The sequence below is a fragment of the Myotis daubentonii genome, chromosome 8 (assembly GCF_963259705.1).
Source record: "Myotis daubentonii chromosome 8, mMyoDau2.1, whole genome shotgun sequence".
Classification (NCBI taxonomy): domain Eukaryota; kingdom Metazoa; phylum Chordata; class Mammalia; order Chiroptera; family Vespertilionidae; genus Myotis; species Myotis daubentonii.
The window spans coordinates 25,391,903-25,418,224 of record NC_081847.1 but is presented as its reverse complement, the minus strand read 5'-3'; the positions used below and the strand labels follow the sequence as shown (position 1 = coordinate 25,418,224).

The 26,322-nt window shown below is 39.6% G+C and overlaps 1 protein-coding gene across 3 annotated transcripts in view; it reads left to right on the top strand.

Annotated features, from left to right (window-relative positions):
* Positions 1 to 26,322, top strand: part of SLX4IP (SLX4 interacting protein) — a 199,334-nt gene that overhangs the window by 151,615 nt on the left and 21,397 nt on the right. For all 3 annotated transcript variants that reach the window (XM_059705554.1, XM_059705553.1, XM_059705552.1), the window contains 2 exons: positions 22,396 to 22,473; positions 24,396 to 24,481. In XM_059705554.1, the coding sequence (XP_059561537.1) occupies positions 22,396 to 22,473; positions 24,396 to 24,481 (164 nt within the window). The remainder of the gene's footprint in view (positions 1 to 22,395; positions 22,474 to 24,395; positions 24,482 to 26,322) is intronic.

The window sequence follows — 26,322 nt, the reverse complement described above, 5'->3', positions numbered from 1 at the left end:
ATCCCACATATCAGTGAGATCATGTGATATTTATCTTTCTCCGACTGGCTTATTTCACTTAGCATAATGCTCTCCAGTTCCATCCATGCTGTTGCAAATGGTCAAAGTTCCTTCGTTTTTACAGCAGTGTAGTATTTCATTGTGTAGATGTACCACAGTTTTTTAATCCACTCATCTGCTGATGGGCATTTAGGCTGTTTCTAAATCTTACTAGTAGCTCTTGTAAATTGTGCTGCTATGAACATAGGGGTGCATATGTCCTTTCTGATCGGTGTTTCTGGTTTCTTCAGATATATTCCTATAAGTGGGATTATTGGATCGAATGGGAGATCCATTTTTAATTTTTTGAGGGAACTCCATACTGTTCTCCACAGTGGCTGCACCAGTCTGCATTCCCACCAACAGTGCGAGTGGGTTCCTTTTTTCTGCACATCCTGGCCAGCACTTGTCATTTGTTGATTTGTTGATGATAGCCATTCTGACAGGTATGAGATGGTACCTCATTGTCGTTTTGATTTGCATCTCTGGGATGATCAATGACTTTGAGCATGTTTTCATATGTCTCTTGGCCTTCTGTATGTCCTCTTTCGTAAGGAGTCTATTTAGGTCCTTTGCCCATTTTTTGATTGTATTGTTTATCTTCCTTTTCTTAACTTGTATGAGTTCCCTATAAATTTTGAAGATTAAACCCTTATAGGATATAACATTGGCAAATATGTTCTCCCATGCAGTGGGCTTTCTTGTTGTTTTGTTGATGGTTTCTTTTGCTGTGCAGAAGCTTTTTATTTTGATGTAGTCCCATTTGTTTATTTTCTACTTAGTTTCCATTGTCCTAGGAGCTGTATCAGTAAGAATAATGCTATGACATATGTCTGATATTTTGCTGCCTATGGATTCTTCTAAGATTTTTATGGTTTCCCATCTTACATTTAAGTCCTTTATCCACTTTGAGTTTATTTTTGTGTATGGTGTAAGTTGGTGGTCTAGTTTCATTTTTTTTTTTTGCATGTATCTGTCCAATTTTCCCAACGCCATTTATTTGAAGAGACTGTCTTGACTCCATTGTATGCTCTTGCCACCTTTGCCAAATGTTAATTGAGCATAATGGCTTGGGTCGATTTCTGGGTTCTCTGTTCTGTTCCATTGGTCTATATGTCTGCTCTTGTGCCAGTAGCAGGCAGTTTCAAGAAGAGTGGCTTTGTAATATAGCTTGGTATCTGCTATTGTGATCCCTCCAACTTTGCTCTTCTTTCTCAGGATTGCTGCGTCTATTCAGGGTATTTTTTATTCCAGATGAATTTTCGGAGACTTTATTCTAGATCTGTGAAGTATGCCGTTGGTATTAAGGTGAAGTTATTGGTTCTATTGAAAGGACAATGCTGTGCTTACTTGAGGCTTAAAGAAGATGAAAGCTTTACAACCACCTATTAGATCATTTTTGTTTAGGTTTTCTTATAATTGTTATCTACTTAGAAAAATTATTCTAAAGATTATAAGTATGATTCACAACATATTAAACAATACTTTTGCATTTCTTGTAACATATTATTTTCAAAGTTAGCAAATTAGGAAAGCAAGCTTTAATTGTGATTTATGTTCTGAGAATTAGAAAGAAGGATATTATCACAAATATTTTAAAGAAAAAAATGCATCACGTTTAATGTTTTCATCAAATGATGGTGTTTCTTTTTAAAAATTAAGCCCTCTTCAAAAAAGTGTTCACTTTCAATTCTAAAGTTACTAGAAATTTTAAGTACATACAACAGTAGAATTGCATGATGAACCCCCACCTATCCATTACCTGGTGTCACATTTTTAATATATCGCCAATATTATTTCATTTTATACTCTCATCTGCTTTCTCCTGCCCACTCCTCCCCATATTGTTTTAAAATAAATCGTGGATATCATCTTATTTTACATACAAAAGACTCAACATATACAGCTCTGAAAGATAAGGTTTTTTTCAATGATCAAAGTACCACTAAGAAAAAAATTTCTCTGAATATATCTCTTCAATTCTTTTATAGTTGGATTGTTCAAATCAGGGTGTAGACAAGGTTGGTCCATGCATTTATTGCATTTAGTTTATTCTCTTTACCTTAAATCAGCGGTTTTCAACCCTTTTCATCTCATGGCGCACATAAACTCATTACTAAAATTCTGTGGCACACCAAAAAATATATTATTTTTGCTGATCTAAAAAAAAAAGGTATTATTTTGATTCTTTCACCCTAGATAGCTATTGGGGTGTTTGCTGTCATTTTTTTATTTGATCATCTAAGAGAGAAGAGGTCAGTGCCCCTGACTAAATAATCAGATATTGCACGTTTTTAAAATTCTTTTAGCGCACCAGTGTGCCTCTTGAAGCACACCAGCAGAAAATTGCTGCCATAGATGAATATCTCTTTGAACCTGGGGGAACGCCCCTCCGGTTTTAATTTTTTTAATTTTATTTTTTGCTGTTTACTGATTGAAGAAACTGGGTCAAGTGTCCTCTGGAATTTCCCACATTTGGGGTTTGGCTGGCTGCATGTGCATGGTGGTATTAACATATTCTTCCAGCCCCTGTATTTCCTGTAAACTGTAGTTAGATCCACAGGCTTGATGAGGTCAAGTCCCTTGTTGCTTCTTGTGCAAGAATACTTTGTGGTAGATGGGGTGTATTTCCTGTTGCATCTCATTGGGCAGCACACAGTGCCTCTCTTTACTTTCATATTAACTGTATCTGATAAAAATGATGTTTCTGTTTTATGATCTTTTTTATTAATCTGTATTTTTGACTTGTTTATTTTATATTTATATATTATCAGTATGTACTTTGTAAGCAAAACAAAATTTAAAAGACCCCTTTACATATTATTTTAAACTTTGCCTCTTTTAGACAGGTAAGAATATCAAGGTAGTGTTTGGAAATAGTAAAACCTGAGTTAATGTGAATCAATGTGAGAGCTGATTTAGCATCTTGATTAAGATCTAAGTCATTGCTTTCCTATTTAATTTTTACATGTGAAAAAAGTCATACATTTATGTGAAATCCAAGGACTTGTGGATGGTAAAAAATGAAAAGTATGTGATTTCTTTTGTGTGTGAAAAGGTAGGTTAACAGGCAGTTTAAAAAGAGAGAGAGAGAAAAGAAAATAAAGAAGGCTTGAGACCTGTTCTTTGAAATCCTCCAGAGGTGTAATAATAATTGAGCTAATATGCATTGGCTTCTCTTAAATTGCCTTGGTAGTTTGGGCCTTGAGTGCCTTAGAAATTAACTTTCTTCCCATGCCTCTTCACTGTTGCTATAGCACTCTTGCTAAAGGCCTATTTGTTTGTGTTTAAGGAACTAGGACAATTTCTCTCTTACACGCACTTCAGAATTGCACTTTGTTTTGGTCTTACAAGAACTCTGTGAAGTACCACCATTACTCTAGACAAGACTCTTGCTACTTTTCCTATTATTTTACCAGGAAATCAACAAAATAAGATTTAGAGCAGTTACTTCCATATACATCATAATCCCCTGAGCTCTTTAAAAAGAATGCAGTTCTCTGGCACCCACCCCAGATCTACATCAGCTTCCCGGGTACTGGGGATACAGGAATCTGTTGTAAAAGACCCCGGCTCTGGAGATTCAGGTTCCCCAAGGGTTTTAGATATGGGCAATGGACTCATGATTTGTAATTGGAAGACTCTGTACTCGTAGATGGTTACTTGAACTTCATAGTGTTTTATTAAATAACTGGAAGAGACAGTAGAATTGATGATAAACTTTGGAAATATTTAGTGTTTTCATCTGTGACTTGTGTAAATGCATCAAAATGGGAAAAAGACCTTGACCTAGTACCTTATAAAATGAGTCTCAAATCCCAAAAATCTGTGACAGTACTGAGAGGAATGTTTATTAGACAAATGAGAAATAAAAAATATAGAACAGAAAACAGACTGCATTTACATCAGAACAGAAAGCATGACTGGCGTGTCATGAAGGACAGAGCCACTATAAGGTACTGAACACAAATCTGTAATCCGGTGCCTATTGAGAAAGCCAGCGTAGGAGTGTGGCATGGGAGAAACACACAATGTACTTCCTTTCATTTAATAGCCCCCCTAAAGCTCCCATGAGGTGTTCTTCTTATCTTTGCAAAATTCCTAGAACAGATGTTTGTCTTTTTGTGCCCTCTTTCTTACTTTTACTCATTCTTCTACAACAAAGCTACCTCAAAACTGCTGTCAACTGCCTTTTAATTATCAGCTCTTAGTCTTTTGTTATGTTTCTGCTTTTACTAATGCTTTCTCGAATTTGATCTTTAAACTCTCTTTTCCCTGGACTGCCAAGACTGCTCACATGGTTATTCCTCTTCCCCTCCGATTACTTCTTGTGGGCTCCTCTTTCTCTGCCATCTCTCAACTGTTGATTCTGCCCTAGTCTTCATTTCTCCAGCACAGACCTTTTTGCCCTTTGGCCAGAGTTGCCTCAGTATATATATCTAGGTTTCACTTCTCCTCTGAACTCCACCCCTTATTTCCATTTGCTTCCCAGACAGCTTCACCCAGATATTTCATAGATCCCTTTGTCTAAAGCTTAATTCATTATCTTACCAACTTTCCCACCTGCTCTGTTCCTTAGCAAGCCATCATTCACGTAGTCATCAAAGCTAGAAAAACTGCGATTGGAACCCATCGTCTCTGCACAAGTTGGTTGTTGACCAACAAACCTGTCTCTGATCCTATCTCTGAAGAATATCTTGAATGTGCCTCTTTCTCTTTAGTCCTATGGCTACCAGTGATCCTCCCCTTCTCCCACTTGGCTCACAGTAGCTTCTACAAATCTCAACCACTGCGCTGTTGTGGAAATGAAGGCTCCTGTGCTACATTTTCTGATTTTTCAAGAGAAGCTGAAAATCCGGATTTTCATGTAAACTTTCCCAATCTTTAAAATGTTTGTAACTGCTCTTAGAACATTTTACACCACCACGTGCACTTCAGTAGGCCACTAGTTGGTGATCTTTGATTTAAATATAAGAATAAGATATTATGAGAAAATGATCATATAAGTGATTTATTTTTCCTTTTGGCTTAGGGAAAGCCTTTATATCAGAACATCAAAACAAAACATGAATTTTACTAAATAAAGTGGGAAATACTTTGACAAAACAAAAAATACTCTAAACAAAATTATAAAATATAAATGATAAGATGGGAAGACATATTTTCAGATAAAAGATTAATACATAATAAAATCATGCATATGAAACTAGGGGAAGAAAACAAACTTTAAAAAGCTATACACCCTAATAGAAATGAACAAATAGATGTAGAAATACAAATAAATTATAAACATCTAAAACAGTTTGTCCTTACTTGGAGTAAAAAAATGGAAATACATAAGCAGTGAGTTATGACTGCTAACCTGTTAGGTAGGTAGAGATTGAATTACTCAATGTTGGTGTGAATATGGGGAACTGGACATGACATTATACTGTTGGTAAGAACATGAGTTAGAGTTATTGTTTTTGTATTTTTCTTTTCTGGAGTAGGATGTGGCAATATTGTATCAGTCAGGGTGGCAAATTAGGACAGAAGAAAACAGATCCAGCATAAGAAAAATCAGAGTTTAAGGAGAACAATAAAAAAGACATTGGAGGCAGGAATCGAAAAAAACTGACAACTTTCCACAGTTGTTAAAGGATGTATTCTCTGGTTTAAGAAAGCTCAACAGATCCCAGCAAAATAAAAATTTTTAAAAAGATCCTAAACACATGTAGTAAACTGCCAGAAGAAAACAGCAGATCATCTTTAAAATAAAAAAAATCAATCAATTAACAATATGAATGAAGCCAAAACACTGGAATGATTTCTTCAAGGAGCTGAGAAAAAATAATTGTCAACCTAGAATTCTATATTCTGTGAAATGGTTTTTCAAGATTGAAGGTGAAATAACGGCATTTCAGGTTATAGAAAGCTGGAAAAGTTTGCTAGTCACCAGACTTCATTGAAGAGCTTCCAAAGGATGTTCTCCAGGAAGCAGGACATGCTCTCAAAAAAGAGGACTGAAAGTCAGGCAGTGGTGAACGAAGAACAAGATAAGCATGTAGATGCAGCTAAACAAAAATGAATAACTTGTAGGATTTATAAAAACCAGATAAAGCCCTAACTGGTTTGGCTCAGGGGATAGAGCATCGCCCTGGGAACTGAAGGGTCCCAGGTTCAATTCTGGTCAAGGGCTTGTACCTTGGTTGTAGGCACATACCCAGTAGGGAGTGTGCAGGAGGCAGCTGATCGATGTTTCTCTCTCATAGATGTTTCTAACTCTCTATCCCTCTCCCTTCTTCTCTGTAAAAAATCAATAAAACATATTAAAGGGCGGGGGGGGGGGGGAAGGAGACATATGTAATACTCTTTGTAATACTTTAAGCAATAAAAAAAAAGAAAAAAAAACATATTAAAAAAAAAACCCAAAAAACAGATAAAACTAAAATCCTGGAATGCATTAGCCGGTATGTAGTGGGGCCAAGGTATGTAAAATAGAGTTAAAGCATTCTTAGTTCTTGACTTTTTTGCAGGGGGATAAAAATGTAGACTAACTTTTAACTTCTTAGGTTAAATATGAATGTTCAAAGTTATAGTGTAGCCCAGCCAGCTTAGTTCAGTGGTTAAGCGTCGGCTTATGAACCAGAAGGTTGTGGTTTGATTCCAGTCAGGGCACATGCCCTGTTTGTGGGCTCGATCCCCAGTATGGGGCGTGCAGGAGGCAGCTGATCAATGATTCTCATCATTGATGTTTCTGTCCCTCTTTCCCTCTCCTTTCCTCTCCGAAATTAATAAAAATATATATATTTTTAAAAAGTTATAGTGTAAGCACTGCAAGAATAGGAAGAGATGATAAAACTTTCATAGTAGAAGAGGGAAATGGAATGAAGGAAGGAAAAACAAATCAACCCAAATGATGGCAATAAAAGATATAAAAAATAAAAATGGAAAATGAAACAACAAAATAAGTACTAAATATTAAACCAGATTTATTGATAATCACAGACAAATATTAAGACTAGATTGTTAAAAAAAATTTTTTTCATAAAAATCCCTTTTTACATCCTAAAATGTAAGACCTAAGAAAGGTCAAAAGTGAACAGAAGAAAAAGGGTTTATCAGATAAATACTACTGAAAAGAAAGCTAGAGCAGATACATTAGCATCAATTAAAAAATCGTAAGGGAGAGAACATTACTAAAGATAAAGATGACCACTGAATATTGATTGAAGGTTCAATTCATTGAAGATATAACAATTCTAAACCTATATACAAGTAATACAATTTCTAAAAATATCATGCAAAATGGATAAAACTAAAGAGAAATTGATAAATCTACCATTATAAAGGGAGATTTCAACCCATTCTCATTAATTGATCAAGCAGATAAAAAAGATATAGATTTGATCAAAACAAATAATAATCTTGAACCAATGAACATATTTTGAACACTGAACTCAACCACAGAATGCCCATTTTTATCAAACGTACAGAGAACTTTTATGAAACTAGACCACATTAGATTAATTTAAGCAAGCTTCAAAAAAATTTAAAAATATGACCATACAGACAGATCACATTCTCTGACCACAATAAAATTAACTTAGAAATTAATACTAAAGAAGTACTTTTGGAAATTAAAAATCATATTTGTATACAATATATGGAAATCTTAACTGAAATCAAAAAATATTTAAAACAGAATGATAATTGCAAGACTACTTTCCAAAACTTGCAGGGCATACCTACATGGGGCATTTTGTAACCTTCAAATGCTTATATTATAAAAGAGGAATGGCTTAAAATGAATGAATTAAGAATCTAGCTTAAGAAGTTAAAGAACAAGTGAATAACCTTAAAGAAAATAGAGGAGGGAAATAAAAGGATGTAAATAAATTTGTTATATAGAAAATATATAATAGAAAGGATTCTTTTATTTAACCAAATGTCATTCTTTGAAATAAATGTTTAAGTAGAAAACAGATTAAGATCAAGGGGGAGGCCCTAGCTGGTTTGGCTCAGCGGATAAAGCATCAGCCTGTGAACTGAAGGGTCCCAGGTTCGATTCCAGGCACATGCCCGGGTTGGTTGCGGGCTCCATCCCCTGTGGCAGGCATGCAGGAGGCAGCCAATCAATGATTCTCTCTCATCATTGATGTTTCTATATCTCTCTCTCCCTCTCCTTTCCTCTCTGAAATTAATAAAAATATATTTTAAAAAGAAGATCAAGGGGGAGGTGAAGAGAATTATTAGAAATCGAAATACTAACAGTGAAACAGATGTAATGTCGATGGAAATTAAAACACTAATAAAACCTATTAAAAACACTTTATGCTAATAAATTTGAAAACTTAGGTGCAAAGGAAAAATTCATAGAAAAGTATAAACAAAATTGAGTTAAGAATAAATAGAACACCTGAATAGAACCTGTTAAAGAACTTGGACCACTACTTAAGAAAGTATCAGGTCCAGATAGTTTACCAAGTGAATTCTCCCAAAATTTAAAAACTAGATAATTCCAGTTTTAGACACTTGAATAAGAGATAACACCTCCAGCTTACTTTATGAGGTGATATAGCTTGACACTAAAACAAGATAAGGTCAATAAAAGAGGAAAATTACAAGTCAATCTCATTCAAACATAAAAGCAGAAATCCAAAACTAAATATTAACAAACCAAATTTGGCAATGTAGAAAAAAGAATATAACATCATGAAAATTTGGTTCAGCATTAGAATGCTTATTAATAGTATTTATAACTTTAATAAATTAAAGGATAACAATAACAGTTTCACTAGATGCAGAAAAAACAGCCACCATTTATAATAATAAAAGCGTACTATGAAAATTGACTGAATGGCCGAACAGCGGAATGACTATCTGGACGACCTTTCAGACGAAGGCAGGGCTGCAAGGGCCAAGACAGCAGTGGGGCAGCTGCAAGGGCCGAGGCAGCCAGAGCTGCCAGGGCCTACTCTTGCATGAATTTCGTGCATTGGGCCTCTAGTTTATAATAAAAATCCTTAGAAAATTATAACTGAGTCTACAAAAAAACCTACAGCAAATGTTGTTCTAAGTGGTGAAACATTAAAAGTGTTTCTTTTATAATCCAGAGCACCACAAAGACAATACTCAACACTTACTGGAGGTTCAGCTCAAACAGGGGGAAAAATACAAGTGAAAAAAATTGGAAATTAAGAAAAGAGATATTTAGAGGGTAATTGATTGTATATGTAGAGAAGTCTAAATACACACACACACACACACACACACACACACACACTAAATAGTGTTTAGTAGGTTTTCTAGCTGCAGGTTAACATACAGAAGTCAAGTGCAGCAACAGACAATTGGAAAATGTAATTTTTAGGAGCTAACATACAATGGCAACAAGAAAAATTAGGAAGTAAACATAATAAACTTAAAATATGCAAGCTTTATATAGAAAAAAGTTAAACTTTTTTGCAAGACATTTTAAAAGTTCATAAAAATAATTGGAAGATTTACTCTATTAAATCTTGTCTCATTATCATAAAGATGTTTGTTTTCTCTAAGTTTATCTATACATTCATTGCCTTTCTAGTCAAACTTCCAATAGGGTTTTACCCTGCAACTTGACAAGCTAATACCAAAAGCTATGTTAACGGATAATTCCAAGTACTGATGAAGATGAGAAGCAGTGCTGGGGATTATGAGAGAAGCTCACACATTTATACAATTTGATATTAAGATTCATTATCAGTAAAGCTCAGGTCATTAACACAGTATGTGCTGACTGATAAGTCTGGAATAAAGTAGCTCAGAGAGGCCTGTATGTGACAGAGCTGACATTGCGGATTCTGGGGACCTTCTATGAATATTCAATTGGTTATTCATTTGGGAAAGAATAAAAGTAGATTCTGAACTGATTCTGTACATAAAGTCAATGCTCATAACATTGGGGCTTCTTAAAAATTGGGTTATAAAGCAGCATTATGTGACTCCATTTTTTGTAAAAAAAAAAATAATAATAATATGTGTGATTATATATCATGAGCAAAGATCTGGAGGATATCAAAAGTGCAGGTGACAAAGTGACCATCTCTAGGTGGTTGGATTGTTGATAATTTAACTTTCTCTTTATACCTTTTTGTTTTTGTCTGATTTTTTTAGTACATTTCTTTTAATTAGAAAAAGAACATTTTTTATTTTGAATTTCTTTCCATAACTATTTTTACTTGTTTGTTTTTCTAAATTAATTTTAGAGTTATTTTTTGGCAACTTCCAGACTACCTCCTCTCACACACAAAAAAAATCCCATTTCATTGTGATTTTGATTGGAATTGTCTGGTAAATAATAGTCACCTGATACATGTTTGTTAAATAAATGTGGGAACAATTCACATCTTCATAACAGTTTGCTATTGTAACCAAGAACATGGTATGTTACTTAATCTTTCAAGTCCTTTTATTATTAATGTAAGTTTTCTGATTTTTAAAAAATATAGATCTCACACATATACACAATTAATATTTTCTAAAATAGCATATAATCTTTCCATATCTCTCTGTCAAACCCTTAACTGTGTATCTTTATTGTCAGGTTTTAGAAGTGTCAGGAAGATGATTAAATGTAGACTTACGCATAAAAGAAACAGATTTACATGTTCTGTGTAGTAAGGTTAAGGACCGGGGTTTACATGATTAGATTGAAACTGATTACCTATCTTCAAGCATTTGGTAGTGGCCAATTTTCCTTTAGCTCTGCCTAGGACAAAACACAAGAAAATGAACTTCAACTGTACTGAGAGAAATTTAGGTTAGAAATTGCAAACTGGCAGCACAGCCCTCAGAAATATTTTATTTGGACTGCACAGTATATTTTTAAAATTTGAATTCATTGCTAATTTAAAATCTGGGAGGTTTCACATAAAAATTTAGATTTGCAACTTTTCTGGAAAGGCCCCAAATGTGGTACCCTATGCTGTAGTTTTCAATCAGCTGATGGCTAGAGTTCAAGAAGCACCACCTCCTTTAAACCAGGTGTGTACTTTCTCCAGTTTTTCTAGTCAGGACACAGCCTTTTCCTGTTACCCCTGAAGCATTTAAGCTTGCACCTCAATTCAGATGGTAAAGGAAAAAGTGAGTTGCACATGGGTAGGTGTGGCATCTTCTCATTTGACATTTTAGTGTTGCTTTTAAAAAGGTGGTTTACTGAGTGGAAGGGTGTAGAGGGAAGTAGAAGAGGGTAAAGGGGTCAGATACATAGTAATGGAAGAAGACTTGGCTTTGGGTGGTGAACACATAATGCATTATTCAGATGATGTATCATAGAATTGTACACTGCAAACTTATATAATCTTATTAACCATTGTCATCCCCAATGAATTTAATAACATTAAAAAACCAGAGGCCTGGTGCACGAAATTTGTGCAATTGGGGGGGAGGGCCTCAGCCCCGCCTGTGCCTTCTCATAGTCCAGGAGCCCTTGGGGGATGTCTGACTACTGGCTTAGGCCCACTCCCCTAAGCCGTCATTCGGACATCTTTAGCACTGCCATGGAGGCGGGAGAGGCTCCTGCCAGCACAGCTGCGCTCGCCAGCTATGAGCCCAGCTTCTGGCTGAGCAGCGCTCCCCCTGTGGGAGCGCACTGACCACCAGGGGGCAGCTCCTGCATTAAGTGTCTGCCCCCTGGTGGTCAGTGTGCATCATAGCGACCAATCGTTATGTGGTTTGGTCAATTTGCATATTAGACTTTTATTATATAGAATATGCATGCTTTAAATATGATCTTGGCTCACAAGTGGGAAGTGGACTAGATGATTTCTCAAAGATCTTTCTTGTGCTGTGATTCTGTGATCCTGTTAGAATAGTCAGTGTTTCCTGAAGCCTTTTTCACTGCACAAGATTAGATAATCTAGGAGTTAGAATGAACCCCTGCAAGACAGGGAGGCCACCGGGGGTTTCACCAAACTTCCTCATCTTAGGCACAGGAAGTTTGAAAGCTGTTGCAGAGGAGCCTGCTTGAACAGCCAGCAGTTCAAAAATACAGCTACCTCATGTACAAGGTTTAATTAAAAATCTGTTCCTTTTATGCATAGTTATTTAAAAATGAGTGAAGGATTTTGGAGAGAATTTTGAATTTTATAATTACACAATATCATATTATGCCCATCATTATGCATGGTCTGACAGAGTTATGATAGTGGGAACCATCATTTTGAATATCAGTTCATCTGTGCTTGCCTATGATCCAAGCATGGTTTTTATATTTAACTAGGGGCCCGGTGCACGAAATTCGTGGACTGGGTGTGTGTGATGGGGGGAGTGTCCCTCAGCCCAGCCTGCCCCCTCTCACATACTGGGAGCCCTCAGGCGTTGACCCCCATCACTCTCCAATCGCAGGATCGGCCCCTTGCCCAGGCCTGACGCCTCTGACAGAGGCGTCAGGCCTGGGCAGGGGACCCTCATTTCCCCCCATCACTGGTTCTGCCCCCAGCCCAGGCCTGATGCCTCTGGCCCAGGCATCAGGCCTGGCAGGGGACCCCCAGACCCCTCCGATTGCTGGCTCTGCCCCTTGCCCAGGCCTGATGCCTCAGCCAGAGGTGTAGACCCCCATCACCCTCTGATCACCTGATCGGCCCCTTGCCCAGGCCTGACGCCTCCACCAGAGGTGTCAGGCTTGGACAGGGGACCCCCATCTTCCCCCGATCACTGGCTCTGGCCCCCGCCCAGGCCTGAGGCCTCTGGCCCAGGAATCATGCCTGGGCAGGGGACCCCCATCTCCCTCTGATTGCTTGCTCCACCCCCCGCCCGAGCCTGACGCCTCTGACCCAGGCTTCAGGCCTGGGCAAGGGGACCGTCATATCCCCCCAGTCCCCGGCTCAGCCCCCTGCCCAGGCCTGATGCCTCGGCCAGAGGAGTTGACCCTCATCACCCTCCGATCACCAATCACCGGATCGGCCCCTTGACCAGGCCTGAGGCCTCCGGCAGAGGTGTCAGGCCTGGGCAGGGGACCCCCAGCTCCCCGCGGTTGCAGGCTCCGCCCCTGCCCAGGCCTAACGCCTCTGGCTGAGGCGTCCGGCTCGGGCAGCGGGGACCCGCAGCTGCAGTGGCCCCGCGATCGTGGGCTCTGCTTTAGGCCCAGGCAAGGGACCCCTAGCTCCCGGGACTGCCAGCTTCCACCGTGTCCAGCTCCCATCGCTGGCTCCACCCCTACTTCCTGCTATCACTGGCCAGGGCAGAAAAGGCGCCTGATTCTCCGATCATGGCTCGGGGGCAGGGCAAAGGTGGCCCCAGGGCCGCCTTTGCCCTGCCCCCCAGCTCTTAGCTACCCCCTGGGTTTCCGATCACTGTCAGTGGCAGGGGGCTTCTTCCTGCTTTCCCTTTCGCCTCCCTGCATTGTGCCTACATATGCAAATTAACCGCCATCTTGTTGGCAGTTAACTGCCAATCTTAGTTGGCAGTTAATTTGCATATAGCCCTGATTAGCCAATGAAAAGGGTAGCTCGTACGGCAATTACCATTTTTCTCTTTTATTAGTGTAGATGTTAAGGGCATTTTTTTACAAACAAAAAAGTAGGAAAGTGATATGGGAAAGAAATCTGAAGTGATAATTTCTCAATTTGTTTTATTCTAATTTTTGTCTTCCTGAGAAGCTTTCTCATTCTGTGTTAACATTCTGTGATGGATCCTATAGATAACTAGAGGTCCAGTGCATGAGAATTCATGCACTGGAGTGGGGGTCCCTCAGCCCGGCTTGCTCCCTCTCACAGTCCAGGAGCCCTCAGGGGCAGGAGGTGATCTGTGATCAGGGGAAGGTAATACCCTATCACACCTCCGTTGCTGCCACTACTGGCAGCGCCTTGGCCAGCCCTGGTTACTTGAGTCTCGGGCATCCCTGGGAAGCTGGGCAACCACCATCTGAGGCTTGCCTGTGCCTCAGGCTGGCCCTGGGCAGCTGGGCAGCCGCCATCCAAGGCTTGCCTGCACCTTGGGCCGGCCCTGGGAAGCTAGGGGCCTGAGGGGACTGGGGGATTCCGGAGGCAGCCACGCGCCTGCCGCCCTGGCGGGGCTGAGGGGACTGGGCAACACCATCTTGTGGTTGTGGGCACCGCCATCTTTGAGGGTATGGCAGTCAACTAGCATATTCTCTCCTTATTGGCTATGGGCGCCGCCATATTTGCGATGGCATGAGGGTCAATTAGCATATCCCCTCTTTATTAGATAGGATAAAATTAATAGCACATGTGGTTAGTGGTATTACATACAAATTCAGTGAGGTGAAAGGCAGAAAATGTGTTTTTCTAAGTAAATTTGGCCTCAAGTAATTATTTTGTTTACATTTTTTTTTTCATGGAGTTAACCAGTTTGCCCCATTTGTTTTGGCATCAAATAGACATAGCTTTACTGTGACTCAGAGTCCAGTACTGTCCTTATTTAAGGACATGAAATGCCCTCTCAAGGGAACCTTTTTGGAATCTTTGACTGTTTTGGGTAATAAGTGAAATTTTTAGGCCAGGACCAAATAGTCCACTTACCCACCCAAATTGTTTCCCAGTTGTGGCCTTATACTGGGATCCTGTGTGTGTATTCTTAAACTTATGATAGGACTCTTGTTTTTTGGTTCCCACAGAACAACTCCCCTTCAACCCCACCATCACCAGCAATGGTGAAGGTCATACTTGGGCCTATATATGTTTCAAAAGGCCCCATCAAGGCTTTTTCAAAAGTTCTGCATCACGCTTAGCCTTCTTTACTTTCTAAACTTTTCATTTCTTTACCCTTGGCCTCCTGATAAGGACGGGTATAACTCTCCTAGTGGACACAGTTTTAAAACTACTGAGTTATAACTTCATTTTTTTCTGACCAAAATAGCTTTAAACCACTCATATTCTTTATCTTTTAAATATTTTATATGTTCCTGATAAATATCAGCTCCTTCCATCCTACCTTCTTATTAAATTTCACCCACGTCTTCAGATGGAGAATGAGAACTGACTCAGGACCTCAGACTGCACACAGTCACAGTCTGAACCGACTGGCACGCAGTACCGAGCTGCTTCCAGGTCAGCACCCAGTCATCTGATTATCACCAAGTAGCCTTTCTTAAAACAAGTATGAGACCACTACCCAAGCTGCTTAGGTAGAGCTTACCTTTGCTAAAAATTTAAGTATCTGTGAACTTAAGATCTGATTCTGTGTTCCAGACTTTGAATTTTAACTATAGCTTCAGTCTAAACCTGCCATTTCCTGCAGCAGTTAAAGAAGCAAGTCTTTGAAATTAACAAATGGCTGGCCTTCAAAAAGATCAGGCAGGTTGAAAATTTGTATTTAGGCAACTGAGATTAAAAATATACATTCTAATCCTGAATTGGGGTGGGGAGGGGTCATTTAGCTTCTTGAAAATGTCAAGAGTTACGAAAAAAAAGAAAAAAACAGGGAGAGGGAAGTTATTCTACATTACAGGAGGTGTAAAACACATAACCAAATGCACTGCATGGTCTTTCATTTGATCTTAGTTCAGGAGAAAAATCAGCAATATACATTTTGGGGATAGTTTGAGAAATTTGAATATGGATTAGTTATTTGATTGAGCAATAATGTCATGCTCAGTTGTGATTACAGTATTTTGATGATGTAGGAAATGTCCTTCCTGTTTGGAAGTCTGTGCTTCCATATTTAGGAATACAGTGTCATGATGTCTGATTTTCTTGAAGCGGCTTATCAAATAAATATGTTTATGAAATATAACAAAATATTATCCATTATTGGGTTTATATAGTGAATTTTAGAGTGGTCTTGGCACTATTTTTCTGCTTTTCTGAATGTTTGAAGTTTTTCATGATTGTGAATGATGATACTGATGATGCCGTCACCTCAGGGAGAGAAGTATTGTGGGACACAGTGGGTCTTCTTGAGCCTGCCTTGTGGTTGGGAAAATCGCCACGTGGTGGTGGGGTGAAGCCCACTGTGAAGTGTGCTCACCTGCCAGGCCACGTGGAGGCATTTTCCCAGGCTCCCGGTGAATGGTCTCCTTATAGCCATGGGAGAGGGCTTTCCACCGTACCACAACCCCCTGGGCAGCCGTGGGGAGGCTCAGGTCTCCTTGGCCATAAGTCCCCTGGAAAACAAGTGAAGCTGGATAGTTTTACAGCAAAATCGCCATGTTGGACATTTTCTCTCAGTGTCTTGGGATTATGAAATATAACAACCCCCAAAATGACCAGTCCCTTAAAATGTATTGTTCATTGGAGCACAGTATGACTTAAAACTAATCTACTGCCTTGCTAAGCCAGGATGGAATTTGTTCAACTTGAACTTGACTTCTTTTGATATTATTGTTTTTACCTTTCTATTCATAGGCTCTGAGTTTTTCATAAAGCCATTTTGAAGTCATTTATTTTAGAATATGAAATAAAATATCGGCAGAACTCCGATTTGCCCTTACATATGAACCACCCTTTCTTCCTTTCATGCATATTACTGACTCCCCCCCCCCCCCTCTCTTTTTTTCTTGGAGATTAATGTTCTTTGGTAAATAGCGAGGTGAGCCAGAAGAAAATTAATGTGGGCCCTAGCCGGTTTGGCTCAGTGGATAGAGCATCGGCCTGTAGACCAAAGGGTCCCAGGTTCGATTCCTGTCAAGGGCACTTACCTCGGTTGCAGGCTCATCCCTGGCCCTGGTCAGGGCTCGTGGAGGAGGCAGCCAATCGATGTGGTTCTCTCACATAAATGTTTCTCTCTGTCTTTCTCTCTCTCTTCCACTCTCTCTAAAAGATTAACGGAAACATATCCTCGGGTGAGGATTAACAACCACAACAAAAAGATACTGCCAATAAAATTTTAATTTATTAAAAGAAAAAAAAAGAAAGTTAATGTGGTAACAGGTTCTTTTGGGCTTCTTGGTGGGTTGGGAGATTGTAGAAAGGTAGAGAGAAGCAGCTCTTTACAAAACATGGAATACAGGAGGCATAGGGACTTTGGGGGCTGCTTAGAGGCAGGGGAGAGGATGGACTCTTGCTTGTACTGGACGTCTTGTAACATTAGCAGTGCAGGAATATAAATTCTTTCTAGAAATACATAGACCTGAAGATTCCTGGTGGAAATCTTCCACAGCAAAGCTGTCCTCCCTCTAACCCCAATCTCTTCTGTGTCTAAAGGCAGTCTTTTCAGATTTAGGAGGACCACAATAACTAGCAAGAAAGCAGGTGTACTTAAATATGATTTACAAGTGCCTTAAAATCTTGGAATACCATTATCAAGGTGTTTTCAAATGAAAAGTCTATCATTTTTTATTTTCATTTTGCTCCATCCCCCGCCCATCATACCAGCCTCACAATCTCCTACTAACAGGATATCTGTGCCTTTAGAATACCAATATAGCAAGCTGGGAGCTGGTGCCCCTAGAAGGAAAGCAAAGGGCCTCCTAGATTCTTTGCCAAGTTGCTATTTAGCTTTAAAAAATAGTGGAACTTTGCTTCAGCCCTGGGTAAGAACAAAATCTCAGTGGCCTACTGAACTCTGCGCTGTTGCTTTTATTAAAGAGCAAAGGTAACATTATCGACACTCTCACTGCCTGTTATTTATGGATAAATGAAGTACATCTCCCTGAGCATTCCATTTCAGTCTGTTTCATCAGCAGTGATTTATCTTTGTTTTTATATCAAAACAAGAGGTTCGGTGCATGAATTTGTGTACAGTGGTGGTGGGGAGGGGGCACTATGGGAGGTTGGCCAGCCGGGGGAGGGACCGCAGGAGGTTGGCCGCCAACCCTGAGGAGGGAGCTGGCCCTCGGCCCCCCTGAGGAAGGGGCCGCATCTGCCGCCACCCACCCCTGGTTCCCCGTCCCAGCCTGGGCCTGAAGGCCCTGGCGGGATTGGGAGAGGAGACGATGCCGGGTGGCATGGAAGGAATGGATGCCGCATGCCCTGCCACTGCATGTTTCTCCACCAACCCCCCTCGCTGCCACCATCCCAGGGAAGGGAGAGGACAGGAGCAATACAAACCCTTGTGTTTAGGGCTGACCCAAAAGCAGGTAGCCTATGAATGGTTTAGCACCAGGGGCCAATGGGGGCCAGCCAGCCAGGGAGAGGGGCCACAGGAGGTTGACTGTGAGAGCGCACTGACCATCAGGGGGAAGGTCCTGTGTTGCGCGTCTGCCCTCTGGTGGTCAGTGTGTGTCACAGCGACTGGTTGACCAGTTGTTCTGTTGAGTCATAACAGTCGCTTAGGCTTTTATATATATACACTAGGGCCCGGTGCACGAAATTCGTGCACTGGGTGTGGAGCGGGGGGGAGTGTCCCTCAGCCCAGCCTGCCCCCTCTCACATACTGGGAGCCCTCAGGCGTTGACCCCCATCACCCTCCAATCGCAGGATCGGCCCCTTGCCCAGGCCTGACGCCTCTGGCCTAGGCGTCCGGCCCGGGCAGCGGGGACCCGCAGCTGCAGCGGCCCCGCGATCGTGGGCTTCGCTTTAGGCCCAGGCAAGGGACCCCTAGCTCCTGGGACTGCCAGCTTCGACCGTGCCCAGCTCCCATCGCTGGCTCCACCCCTACTTCCTGCTATCACTGGCCAGGGCGGAAAAGGCACCTGATTCTCCGATCATGGCTTGGGGGCAGGGCAAAGGCGGCCCCAGGGCTGCCTTTGCCCTGCTCCCCAGCTCTTAGCTACCCCCTGGGTTTCCGATCACTGTCAGTGGCAGGGGGCTTCTTCCTGCTTTCCCTTTCACCTCCCTGCATTGTGCCTACATATGCAAATTAACCGCCATCTTGTTGGCAGTTAACTGCCAATCTTAGTTGGCAGTTAACTGCCAATCTTAGTTGGCAGTTAATTTGCATCTAGCCCTGATTAGCCAATGAAAAGGGTAGCTCGTACGCCAATTACCATTTTTCTCTTTTATTAGTGTTGATAGATTTATTTGCCATAAGAACTGGCACAAGGACCTATTGTGTTTAATCTCTCTTTAAGTTTCTCTTTAAACAATAAACTTTCCTATGGCCATGGGAATTTGGAGTAAGCAAGTGCAAAAATTATTTTACATGTTAAACTTGCCATTTCTCTTGTAGGAACCACTAGGCAGCATTTTCTATGGAACCCAAACCAAGAGGCCAGTTTAGGAATGATTCCTTTTAACATAATCCTATCCTGAGGGAGGGGAGTATAGGGGAAAGGGTTTTCATAAATTCAGTTCTGCTAGTAATTCCAGTAATAAATCACTTATTTCGAATTTGCCTTATACTGCTTTATTGTTCTATAGGGAAGGTGTCATGTTGGAACTTTATTGTTCAGCTGACCAAGTAAGATTTAGTTCTCACTCAAGAGGTATCTCCAGGTACCAGGCTTCCTGAACTCAGAGCTGTAGCTTTTATAGTCACCTTTAAATTTAGCCTCTTCCTAATAATAATATTTATTGCTAGAGATTTTGTACAGAGAATATTTTTTAAATTTCAAACATGTCATCTAAATCTTAATCACTGAGAACTATAAGCATTAAGTATGACCTGCCAACAAAGGCAGAATGACTTAGGTATTGCTTTTCATATATATATATATATATATATATATATATATATATATATATATATACACATACATATACATATACACACACACACACATATACACATACATACACACACATATACATACATACATATATATATATACATACACATACATACACACATATACATACATACACACACACTTCAACAGGTTACTTTTATTTATTTATTTTTAATTTTTATTGTTTAAAGTATTACATATGTCTCCTTTTCCCCCCATTGACCTCTTCCCAGCCACTGCCACCCCCAAGCACATGCCCTTACCCCCCTAGTGTCTGTGTCCATTGGTTATGCTTATATGCATGCACAAAGTCCTTTGGTTGATCTCTTACCCTCCCTCTCTCTCCCCTGCCTCCCCTCTGAGATTTGATAGTCTGTTCAATGCATCTATGTTTCCAGATCTATTTTTGTTCATCAGTTTATATTGTTCAGTATATTCCACATATGAGTGAGATCATGTGGTATTTATATTTCTCTGACTGGCTTATTTTGCTTAGCATAATGCTCTCCATGTCCATCTATGCTGTTGAGAATGGTAAGAGTTCTTTCTTTTTTACAGCAGCATAGTATTCCATTGTGTAGATGTACTACAGTTTTTTAATCCACTCATCTGCTGATGTGCACTTAGGCTGTTTCCAAATCTTAGCTATGGTAAATTGTGCTGCTATGAACATAGGAGTGCATGGTATTGTGTGTTTGCTTGCTTGTTTGTTTTTTATTCAGTTCTTTGGAAGATTCACATAATAGATTGTTATTATTATTATCATTATCTGAGGACATGTTCATTGATTTTTAGAGCGAGAAGGAGGGGGGGGGGAGAGAAAGAGAGAGAGTCAGACAGACATGGAGAGAGAGAGAAACATCAACCAGCCACCTCCTTTATGTGCTCTGACTGGGGATTAAAGCTGCAACCTGGGTATGTGCCCTGACTGGAAATCAAACCTGCAGCCTTCTGGTGTACAGGACAACACTCCAACAAACTGAGTTACCTGGCCAGGACTAGATCACTATGTTTTAAATCACTTTAAAGTTTTCAATATGTGTGAATCCCAAATTGTAAAGGACTTCTCTCCTGCAGTATTCCTCCCCTCAGTAGTAGGACAGATAAACAGATATATGGTGGTCACTTCCACTTTCTCAGTGACCTGAGGATTGAGGTATTTGTTTAGAAGCACTCAAAATAATGCCAAGGGTTTGCATATTTTGGCAGGTTAAGCAGAGGAAACATATGATCAAAATGTAATCTGCTTGAAGTGTGTTAGGAAAAAATTCATCTCAGTTAATTTGAAGATTATCCTATCATAGATGTCACTACTATTTTGCAATCCCTGTGACTAAAGCAATTGTGCTGTCAGAACCTTACTTACGTAGACAGAACATCAAGTCTGTGGTCACTGGTGTTCTGGATCTTTCTGCAGGAGTGCTAGAAGGCTACCAAATGTAAAAGTGGAAACTTCTTTGTGTTCTTTATTATATACAAGTTATTTCAACACATTCAGAGTAATGGACTTTGGAGAAGTTGATGGTCTTAGAGACTACCTCTTGCAACTCCTGGCTTCTCCAGTTTTGTGGATAAAATGCTGTCTCTGAGGTCGTTTTAGAACCTGAGGCCTCTTACCCCTCTTTGGCAGGCCTTTCATTTCTGGTTCTTCCACCAAGTATTCCACCATGTGAACGGGAACATTTTTATTTAATTTCAGTAAAGTCATCGAATAGAGTAGCTTATAACGAGGGGGGCTGGCAGGGGGGTGAGGGATGGAGGAAAGGAAGGGAGGGAGAGAAGGAGGGAGGGAGGGAGGGAGGGAGGGAGGGAGGGAGGGAGGGAGGGAGGGAGGGAAGGAATCTGCTTGTATTTTCTGTGTGTGCATCACCTGAAATTCTGTTGCCACCCTATAAGAAAAAGGGCAATATCTCCATCTTCATATATGGGATGAACTCCTTTGGACCAGGCTTCTTTCACTTAACATTATGCTTGTGGGATTTATTTCTGATATGGCTTGCATTTGTCGCTCATTCATTTTTAGGGACAGTGTAGTATTTCACTGTGTGCCTATCTCCCCCCTGCCTTCTTTTTTACTAAAAACTTCTATTGATGGATATGCGCATTGGTTCCAGATTGAAACTATTATAAAAAGTACTATTATGAACACCTGTATATTCATGCTTAAGTTCTGCTGAAGATATTCAAGCAGATTTTGAAAGTGGCTGTACCAATTTGTACTTGTTTCAACAGGGTATCTGAAATCTAGTTTGCCCATATTCTTGCCTGTACTTGATGCTCTTAGTCTTTTTCATTTAGGTAATTCTGATGAATTAAAGAATTTCCTTTTTTTTTGGCTCACATTTTTTTTCATCTCATTCTACTAGTATATAAATGCTTTGCTGTACTTGATGTAGAAAACTTATTTACAGCCAAATATACACATTTTCAAATAGGTATTAAATGATTGTTTTTGTGAGCTCATAAATAATGAGTTTCAGAAGGTGGCCAAGATCTATGTACTAACTCAGCCTGAATTAATGACCCCATGTGAAGGGCCTGGTTTTTAGGCCTCTGTGTCAGACCTTGTTTATTCCATTTTACAGATGAAGTGACTGAGCCACTTCAGGGACTAGGGACCATCCCAGGTGCTATGGACAGGCCTCCTAGAAGAGCCAAGATTGTAATGTTCACTCCTTTCTCTCAAGTGAGGCTCTTTGTTGATTCTTGTACTCTTTCATTTGCTAAATAATTTTTGAATACATACTGGATGGCAGGCACTGGACTTGGCCCAGGGTTCTCAGTGCAAACAAGCTTCTAACCTAATGACGTCCTCTTTCACTTTACAGGTTATGGCTTTCAAATCACAGCCTATTTCCTCAAGAGAGGGATACGCCTTCGCTGCTTTGGGGGCTCACAGAGTCCTGGTAAGAAACTGATTTCTTGGGTTGTGAGACATTTTGCACAGTTAGCTTGCCTTTGAGAGGGGAGAAAATTAAGGAATGAGGATCCCTACCTACTTTGTTGTCTTTATGAAATTGAAGTACTAAGTAAGAGTATTTCCAAAATTTGTGATTATTTCTTTTTCCATTTTCACTGTTTATTGCCTGCCTGAGAACAGTGAGCCGGGCCACACTACACTGTGCTTTCCTGCTGCATCTCAGCACTTTCATTGAGCTTCCAGAATGACTCACAGGCAGTCAAACTATGAATCACTTCATCATTGTCTGTGCACACCAAGGCCCTGGGATATGGAGCAAGTGTGTGCACGAGAAAATGCTTTCCCAGCCTTTTCTAGGTGTGTGACCAGGCCAGCTTCCCCCTCATTTTCCCCAAGTCAAGATGTCCACTGAGGAAATGATGTCAAACTCATCCAGCCAACAACAATAAAGTCAGATACTAACAACCATTCTCCAAGTTGATCTGAGCATTGGAAAGAAAATCTAGTTCAACTTCCATGCATGATTTTAGTATATAAGCTATGAAACAGGGACTTTAAAAATTAACTATATGGAGGTTTGCTCTTGGAATCTTCACAATTATCTGTAATTTCTCAACTTTAAGTGTCACTTGACTATATTACTCTCTTACTCAATTCTCTTAGTAAAATATGCCAGTTAACCTGTATCTGTTGAATGCAGCCTAGCTCCCCTTCATGGTGGGGATGGCTGTTGCCTAAATCTTTATTTAAATATTAAAGTAATGAAAATCTCAAATATGACCTAATTAGAGTAAAGGGATATAGAAATTGCTTTCTGTTTGCACAACACCCGGCACCAAAATGTTCGAATCTGCATTCTATCCTTCTTATTTTTCAGAGGAAGAAAGGGAAGAACAGAATAGAGGAATTATTTGATAGAATGATTAACTTTGAATTCTGGTTGGGATCCACTAATAATTGATATAACTAATCATTTTGAATTTTAATTCTGATTCTCCAACAAGTTGTATTTCAGTGTTATGATATTGGGGAGAGGGAGAGTGCCAAATAATGCATTTTATGACTCAGCTTCCCTTTCCATAAAGTGGAGAACCAGACATTTACCACTTATCTCAATAGGATAGTTTAAGAATTAATGAACAAATACTAACTGCTTTGATAATTTTGGTTTTCTGGCTTTTCAAAGCCCATTCCTGGTCACCTGGCCACATATGATATCCATGAGGGGTCAAAGTATGCCCAGAAATGGAGGTTTCTATATGAACAAGACTAATGGGAGTAAGAACAGAACTACAGGTTAGGTCCCAACATGGAGGGTTTTGGATATTTTCATAGTATGTGGTGGCACTAAGGAACCATGATAAGGGTTTGAGCATAGTAAGTGGAGCTGCTTTTTAAAACTGTCCATCTGCTTGCACTTAGTAGAATAAATTGGAATAGGGAAGAGTAGCCACCAAGGAGACAGCAGTGGTCCAGGTGAGAGCTAAAGAGAGAGCTGTTTCTAGAACAGTGGTTCTCAACCTTGGCTGCACATTAGAATCACCTGGGAATTTTTTTCAAAATCCTGATTTCTGGGCCTCATCCTCTGGAAATTCTGTTTCTTTGTTATGGGGTGAGGCCACAACATTAGTAATAAAGAAACAGAATTTCTGGAGGATGAGGCCCAGAAGTCAGGATTTTAAAAAAATTCCCAGGTGATTCTAATGTGCAGCCAAGGTTGAGAACCACTGACCTAGAGCTTTGTGCTCGCCCCACCCTACTGATGGCAAACATAGAAGGGTGGGGAGGGGACACTTGTGACTCATACATATATGCTTATTGCTGTAACTTACAAATCTGGGATCACCTATTTCTGTGTTTATAGGTTTTTGATGCCTTTAGTAATTTGGTTTTCTTCATTTTATACAGAACTTCGTGTATTTCCTGACAGATTTGTGGTCTGTGTAAGTCAGCTTGCATTCAGTTGTGATCTTTCAAGGCAGAATGAGGAATTGGTATGTATGAAAAAATTCTATAAGCAAATCTGCTTAAATATTGAATTAAAGACTTTTTTCTTGTTGTCATTTGGCTATTGATCACTTAATGTATGTTTTAAGGGGCATACATTAAGTGCTCAATATGTCCTACCTGTTGTGCATGATATTATTAAGACCGCTTGAAAATTTAATTTGATCAGCAGTATTTTTTCCATATCAATTTTAAATGAGAAAGCAACATTTTATAAAAACTGTGATGGTGCTTAGGATAGTATTTAAATGAAATAAAACAAAGTCTTTAAATGAAATGAAGCAAAATCCACATGTTTCCACTGGAAGCTTTCATTGGGGTCAGTGGCTTTTGAATTTTATTCCATGGTGAATCACTGACATTTTCATGAGAACCAGTACTTTTCCCCAGTGTGTTATTTCTTAGCTGATAGGGTTCATTTTCTTTCTCTTTTCTCATGCTAAGTCTTAAGCTCCATCACATCCTGTTACTCTTTCATTGGAGTTCTCTATTCAGACAAGTAGATTCAGAAAACGCTGGTAATATTGCACTGGAGAGCGTCTCCTTGTGTGTGTACATCCAGTCTATCTGAACTTACTTCTATACAAACTTTTTCATATTTTTGGACATACTAGTATGCCGTAAAACTATAACAAAGAGATGAAAAAAAGTCTAGCAGACATTAAACCTGGGTATGAAGTATATGACATGATTATGCTTCTAAAATAATTTATAGGAATATTAATTTACCTGTTATGTTTATTTCTAATCCATTTGAAATTTGGCCCATATGGTCTAAAAACAACCTCTTTTCTCATCTTAAATAAATACTTAGGGAGAGTGTTTTAGAGGCAATAAGGGTAAATGGAAATCCAGAAAAAGTAAAGGGCAGAGAACTCATATTTAAATATAGGTGCCTTCATTTGGAGCAAATATGCCCATCAGAAAAGCCAACATGACCCTAATTTCTTCATATATCAATAAAACTCTAAGTATATATATTAAATTAATTGAATAAAGTAAATTTGGTGAAAAGTATTAAAATTTTATTCTTTGAAATATTTTCAGAATTTTAATTTCTTAGTAAATTAATAAATGCTAAAATAGTAATGCTATTGGCAAACAAGTATATTATAACTTAGCTAACTCCAAGCAATGAAGAAATTGACCTGTGGTTTAAGAAAACAGTTAAATGTACTAGAAAGTATCATTGCTTTCAGATAGGATACAGAATAAATGAGCTCTTGTATGATATGTGATTTTGATACTTAAATTATAAAGGTTGAATTAAAACATCTCAGTACAACTGAAATACTATCTTCCTTAGGGGCACTGATATTTATACAGATGTAAGTTTTCTACAGCTGCTGTCATTTTAGTCGTGTAAACTTAAGGCAGTGGTTCTCAACCTTGGCTGCGCATTAGAATCACCTGGGAATCTTTTTAAAATCCTCATTTCTGGGCCTCATCCTCCGGAAATTCTGTTTCTTTGTTATGGGGTGGGGGTCACAACATTAGTAACAAAGAAACAGAAGTTCTGGAGGATGAGGCCCAGAAATCAGGATTTTAAAAAGATTCCCAGGTGATTCTCATGTGCAGCCAAGGTTGAGAACCACTGTCTTAAGGACTTCTTAAATGTTAAGAATTTTCATTTTTACAAGTTGACTAATCTGAGTCTTTTACCTGAGCCAGTACAGTTCTTATTTGTCTTCAGAATGTTTTGACATCTAGTGATAATCCTATCAGAGTCCACCAAGTTAGCTTAGAAGAAATGTGCCATTGACATCATGAGGATCTTCCACAGCTTCCACTGTTTTGAGTAATTCTCTTAGATGTGGTTGGCACTGTC